General features: G+C 34.5%; 1 protein-coding gene and 1 pseudogene across 3 annotated transcripts in view; both read left to right on the forward strand.

Annotated features, from left to right (window-relative positions):
* LOC107632148 (HBS1-like protein) overlaps nt 1-3894 on the forward strand; it is a 6138-nt gene extending 2244 nt beyond the window's left edge. For 2 of the 3 annotated variants that reach the window (XM_016335815.2, XM_021120082.1), the window contains 9 exons: nt 126-344; nt 576-653; nt 749-1197; nt 1286-1396; nt 1480-1967; nt 2571-2739; nt 2909-3148; nt 3257-3391; nt 3486-3894. In XM_016335815.2, the coding sequence (XP_016191301.1) occupies nt 126-344; nt 576-653; nt 749-1197; nt 1286-1396; nt 1480-1967; nt 2571-2739; nt 2909-3148; nt 3257-3391; nt 3486-3617 (2021 nt within the window). In that variant the 3' untranslated portion in view covers nt 3618-3894. The remainder of the gene's footprint in view (nt 1-125; nt 345-575; nt 654-748; nt 1198-1285; nt 1397-1479; nt 1968-2570; nt 2740-2908; nt 3149-3256; nt 3392-3485) is intronic. The other variant, XM_016335816.2, reaches the window with a different exon arrangement.
* LOC107634039 lies at nt 4690-5974 on the forward strand (annotated as a pseudogene).

Genomic DNA, 6473 nt, shown 5'->3' on the forward strand with positions numbered 1-6473 from the left:
CCCACATATCTCCTTCCGTACTCAATATAAGATACCGAGAGGGGGGGGGGCTGATTGCATAGTGCTAGGTTTTCCACAATGGCCATGATATACCTATAACCCATTGAACAATCTCTGTGATGCAGTTGAAGACATAAGCAAAACATCTGGAGCATCCAAGTTGGCCAGGTCTCTTTTTGCTTCATTACCAAAACAGAATCCAAAAGAGGTTGTATTACTTCCCAAGCAGGATGATGGTTTTCAGACAGATGCCAGTAACTTGTGCAAGCATGGGAATGTTCAAGGAGAATTTCATGAATGTCATAAGGCTTTTAATACTAAAAGCCATTCCCATTTAAACATAGGTCTTCCCAAGTCTTGATTCAGGATGTGTGTAGAGTTAGAACAGTTTCTATGATATTTGGGTGTTAAGTAATAGAACTAAAATAAAAGAAATTTTATTATTTGAAGTATAGTATTTGTTTGATGATTCATGCTATGTTTACTTCTTGCATCTCCTATCATGAGAGCAAACATTATTTTTTACCCCTTTTCTCTAAGTAGCAGTTATATAGCTCTTTTTTCTTTATATGCAGCTCCTTTCAAGTTTGATGTTCCATCCCCTGATGATGTAGTGTATACTGGTCTACGTTCTTCCAAAACAGCTTCAAAAGGTATCCATCCTTCAACCAGGTTTCTTCTGTTAACATTTTAGTTTCTTGTTCATAAGTGTTATATTTAGTCATTCGTCTTCCTCTTATGCTTGCAGACAAAATTATGAATAATGACCATTCTGTTCAATCAAATGTTGAAAGTTTAGAGAATTTAACATCACTAATGCAAAAGGGTAGGCAGGATAGGTCAGCTGAGAGCAAACTTTCAAAGAAGCCAGCAGTTCATCTGGAAACTAGTGATAAAACTTCAAATGTGAATAAGAAAAATGGTACACTTGATATTCGCTCAAGCAAAGGAAAGGCTGGTAGTTCATCTGCAATGCCTGAAGTCAAAGGTAGTGATGCAATTAATTTCTCTTCTATCAAAGACGGAAAATCCGAAAGTCTTTCCAGCAGTTTCAACAAAATAGCTGTGGACGTAAGATCTGGGAGTTCAGATAATACTAACTCTAAGGGATCTCGTCCACAAGTTTCTTACAAACCTGAAAAATGGATGCTACCTCAACAAGCTGAAGATACGTTGACTCAGCTGAATCTTGCAATTGTATGTCAATGGACTATTCTTTTGTATGTTTTAGGAAAAATAATATTTGTGGGAACCAATATCTCATGGTTAAATTTGTCAATTTTAGGTTGGACATGTTGATTCTGGGAAATCAACACTCTCAGGTAGGTTACTTCACCTATTGGGACGGATTTCCCAAAAACAAATGCACAAATTTGAAAAGGAGGCCAAAATACAGGTAAGGTCATGGTGAGCTTCATTTTGTAGTCATAAAGCTTGTTACTGATGCACCAGCATCTGTTCCCTTATTTTGTTGATCAGGGCAAAGGATCCTTTGCTTATGCTTGGGCACTTGATGAAAGCTCTGAAGAAAGGGAAAGGGGAATAACTATGACAGTGGCTGTTGCTTATTTTGACACTAAGAAATATCATGTTGTGGTTCTTGACTCCCCTGGGCATAAAGATTTTGTGCCAAACATGATTTCTGGAGCAACACAGGCTGATGCTGCAATTCTTGTCATAGATGCTTCACGTGGTTCATTTGAAGCTGGTATGGATGGTGGCAAGGGACAAACTAGGGAGCATGCACAACTTATTAGAAGCTTTGGTGTTGACCAGGTTATAGTTGCAGTGAATAAGATGGATACAGTAGCGTATGCCAAAGATCGATTTGATTATATAAGACAGCAGTTGGGAATGTTTCTGCGCACTTGTGGTTTCAAAGATTCTTGTGTGTCATGGATTCCTATGAGTGCAATGGAAAATCAAAATTTGGTCGCATCCCCTTCTGACGCTAGTTTTAAAAGCTGGTACGCCTTCTGATTACTCTGTCTGATCTTGATTTGTCTTGGCAGGCAACAAATTGAGTATGAAAATAAAATGCTGACAGGCACTGAAGCAGCAATACTTGCTCAAATAAATAAATGATTAAACACCTGTACACCCAAAAAAAAAATGATTAAGCACCAAGTTTTTCTCTGTAATACTTTTTTTTTTAAATCTATTCCCTCTCCTTGATATTATGCAAATTTTAGCGCTGAAAATATAATGATAGATTAATACGGCAAAAATATCAAATGCCATATGAAATTAAGCTGATTGGCATGATTTTGTGAATTTAGCATTAACCTTTAATGAGAATAATGAAAAAGCAAGAAGTTGAGACGAGAAAAAGTAAGTGATCAATCAAATAGATACTCTGGTATTGTATTTTATTTATTTAATTTAGTCAGAAGGCTTATGAATACTGCCATAGCTTGGTAGCATCCTTGGTGTAATTTGGATACTTCCATTCCTCACAATCTAGGCTTGTATTTGGTGTGATAACCTTTTCTTAGCACGCTACTTTGATTTTATTTTTTCAATTGTATGCCTTAGTTCTAAGAAATTATGTTGTGTCAATTGTGAAACAGGTATAACGGACCATATTTGTTAGATGCAATTGACTCACTTCCACCACCTACTAGAGAATACTTGAAACCTCTGCTAATGCCAATATGTGATGTCATCAAATCACCCACACTTGGACAGGTGTCTGCTTGTGGTAAACTGGAAGCAGGAGCTCTTCGGAGTGGATCAAAGGTATAAAATTGGGTAGTGTTATGGACCTCAGCGGAAAAAAATTGAACGAACACATCTAATTATCTCTAAATCAGAAGTATTTTGTAGTTATCTGAAACACACTGAATTTCTGCTAGGATGACATGAATTTAAACAATGTTCCTTTCTGTAACTATTTTATAAATTGTAGGTCTTAGTTATGCCTGCAGCCGTCATGGGAACAGTACGCTCATTGGAGCGTGACTCTAATGCCTGCAGTGTTGCAAGGGCCGGAGATAATGTATCTGTAACATTGCAAGGTGTTGATGGAAGTAATGTGATTGCAGGAGGTGTGTTATGCCATCCTGACTTTCCTGTTGCAGTTTCTAATCATTTGGAGTTGAAAGTGCTTGTTTTGGATGGTGCAAGCCCTGTATTGATGGGTTCTCAGGTGTGTGCTATAATAATGATTAGTGATATGGCATATCCTTGCACTTTATTATCCAACTTCTGTTTTTCGTGGGGAAAAAAAGTGAACCATCCTTTTCCATATATGCAGTTGGAGTTTCATATACACCATGCAAAGGAGCCTGCAAGGGTTTCAAGAATATCATCAATACTTGATCCAAAGACTGGTAAGGTGACCAAAAAGTCACCTCGCTGTCTCACTGCAAAGCAAAGTGCAGTAATTGAGGTGAATAAATAACAGAGAACTTCCTAATTCTGTTGGTGTCAATCACTTCAGGGACTCAGAAAACTTGAATGACTTTGCTTGTTTCTTATTTCAGGTAACTTTGCAGGAGCCAGTTTGTGTAGTAGATGTCTCAATTTGTAAAGCTCTTGGCAGGGTATCCCTAAGATCTTCAGGTAGAACAATCGCTGTGGGACTTGTGACGAGAATAATTGAAGAGCTACACTAGTTGGTGTAGGGTTCTTCGCATTATAGTACTCAGCAGCATACTAAATACACTGTTCCAATGACAGGAAACTACGTATTTGTTTGCCATCTAATCTAGATTATGTTATGCTGGCAGACAACGGGAAACTATATAGAAGTTATGCAAGAATGGTGAAGTTTTTCATGCTTTTCACCAGATAATGTATCATATGATAGCGGCTCGCTCTTGAATACTTTTAGACTTGTGTACAATAGCAATCTAATTATAATGAAGTTGGATGTATTAGCTTTCATTCTTATTCTTCATCTAGTTATATTTCCCGTGATTTTTCTGATTTATTCAGCATTTTGGATTATACACAAAAAAGCATACAGGCATAAACAAAGTAGCGTGTTATAGAGGTATACTCAAATTTTGAATTTAACAGTAAAATCATAGCAGCAAACATATATTATTAGGGATCGATTTGGGTGTTTAGATTTTTTAGGGGGTGAAAAGTCTATCGGGCAAATGGTTAGGGACCGAAAAGGGCATTTACTTTATATTATTTGACTATTTGATGATATGTGTGAATGTGGGATCGAAGCCAAAATTGTGGTTTTTTCTTCCTTTTTCTCAAGTGCTGATTGAATAAAGCTGTAAATAAGAAATTTTGTTTTTTGAAAACAGCTGTAAATAAGAATTTAATTGTTGTTTATTGTCATATTAGTAAAAATAATTAATTTTTAAATTTATTATTTAAAAAATGATCTAAATTATAAATTTGATTAAATAACTATTAGTAAATCAGCTGTAAGATAATTCAAGCTTGGCCCAACCATTACTATTTATGGTTATGGACCTAAAGAATAGATCCACAGTCAATCAATTAACGGGACCATGAAAATAGAAATTTTCTATTTACAAACAGTTTTTTTTTTGTGACTATTTACAAACAGTTTAATGTACTCTTTAGTCACTTGTAATTAACCCCAACCATTATGGTTATGGACCTAAAGAATAGATCCACAGTCAATCAATTAACGGGACCATGAAAATAGAAATTTTCTATTTACAAACAGTTTTTTTTTTGTGACTATTTACAAACAGTTTAATGTACTCTTTAGTCACTAGTCACTTATTCAGTAACAATTTGGATGAACCAAACACTTGCTATACACATGAGGACAAGGGAGAAGTGCAGAAGATTTCGAAATTCTTCTATGCTTTTTGCTTTTTGGCGGGTTTGATCAAGATGTTATTGTTCCCTGTGAGTGTCTATGAAGTTGCAGGTGTTGTAGCTGGAATTGCAGGTACAATAATTTATATTGTTTCTATATTGCAGGAAACATCTTTGCTTTTGCATTATTTGTTTCCCCTTTGTAAGTTGCCTAGCTAGAACTCAAAACTTTAATGAGAAGCATTGTTTGACATGAGAGAATCAAGTGTTTATATCATTTTCTTGATTATGTTCAGACCAACTTTCAAGAGAATTATCAGAAATGCTTCAACAGAACAATTCTCAGGATTGCCTTATGTATATGGCTTCTTGATTTGCTTGATTTGTTTATGGTATGGATTGCCATTTGTGACACCTGGAATCATATTGGTTGCTTCTGTCAACTCCATTGGTGCTCTCTTCCAGCTTATTTATATTTCCATATTCATTGCTTATGCTCATAAGTCCAATCATCTCCAATGTTTATTAACTTGCTGCTTAGCAAATATTCCAAGGTATTGCAATCTTATCTTTTATGGTTGATGCATGACAGAATCTGGTTATCAAAACAAGTAGCGTTGAATACATGCCATTTTATCTGCCTCTTGCATCCTTCTTAATGAGCCTCTCATTTTCTGCCTATGGAGTGCTCAAGGATGATCCTTTCATTTATGTAAGCTTTTTGTTTCTTGAAATTAAAAGTTTAGAATCATCTAAATCATTAACTTCATATGTACTTGCAGCAGTTTGAACTTTTAGATAGAGAGTAACTATATAATTTCTAAGGTTAAGACAAGAAAACAGTCGAGTCAAATATTTATTAGAAAGTAGATTATTTCGTATAAAAATTTCACATGATTTTATCACATTAATGTATAGATATTTTTGTGTTTTGTGTTTGGTACCACCTTAACTAAAATATCAAAACTTGACACATTGACAAAGTCATATGAAATTAATCCATTTTTTTTTATACCCTTGTTATTATCATATATAGGAAAATCACAATAAAAAAAAAAAAGGAAAAACTGAATTTTGAATCAGCACAATATATCCTAAACTCATACTTACAAAACATTGTTGTTGCATTTGAATCTCTTAACAGATCCCAAATGGCATTGGAACATTCTTGGGAATAGTTTTATATTGTTATGATTGGAAGTTGAGAAGATTCTGTTAGATATTTAAATCAACTTGCACTATATCACTGCCATTGGAATTATCATGAATTAGTTAGAGTTGCATGGATACGAGAATCAAGAAACAACTAGAATACATGAGTCTAAATATATATGCTGAAAAGTTTGAAAAAAAAAAGGCCAATTCTATGGTGCCTAAATTTTGCCTAACTTTCTTTTTGTAGTAAGTTTTGAATTTTTAAAAATTATTTACTTTTATATCTTTTAAATTAAATATTAATCTTTTAACTCTTTTTAGTAAATAGGCACCACCTTTTAGGCACCATAGCATTCACCATTTTTATTTGGTACTAACCTTCCAACTCCTCTAAATATGTTACACAATGCATGAAAGATACGCCTATCTATTCTTGTATTTTTTATACATGCTAGATCACTAAAATAAATAATCCTATCTAATTCATTGACTCAAATACTCCGACACATAAACACCACACCACAATTTCATATAAACTCAAACACATAACAATAATATAAAAA

The sequence above is a fragment of the Arachis ipaensis genome, chromosome B03, assembly GCF_000816755.2.
Source record: "Arachis ipaensis cultivar K30076 chromosome B03, Araip1.1, whole genome shotgun sequence".
NCBI lineage: Eukaryota > Viridiplantae > Streptophyta > Magnoliopsida > Fabales > Fabaceae > Arachis > Arachis ipaensis.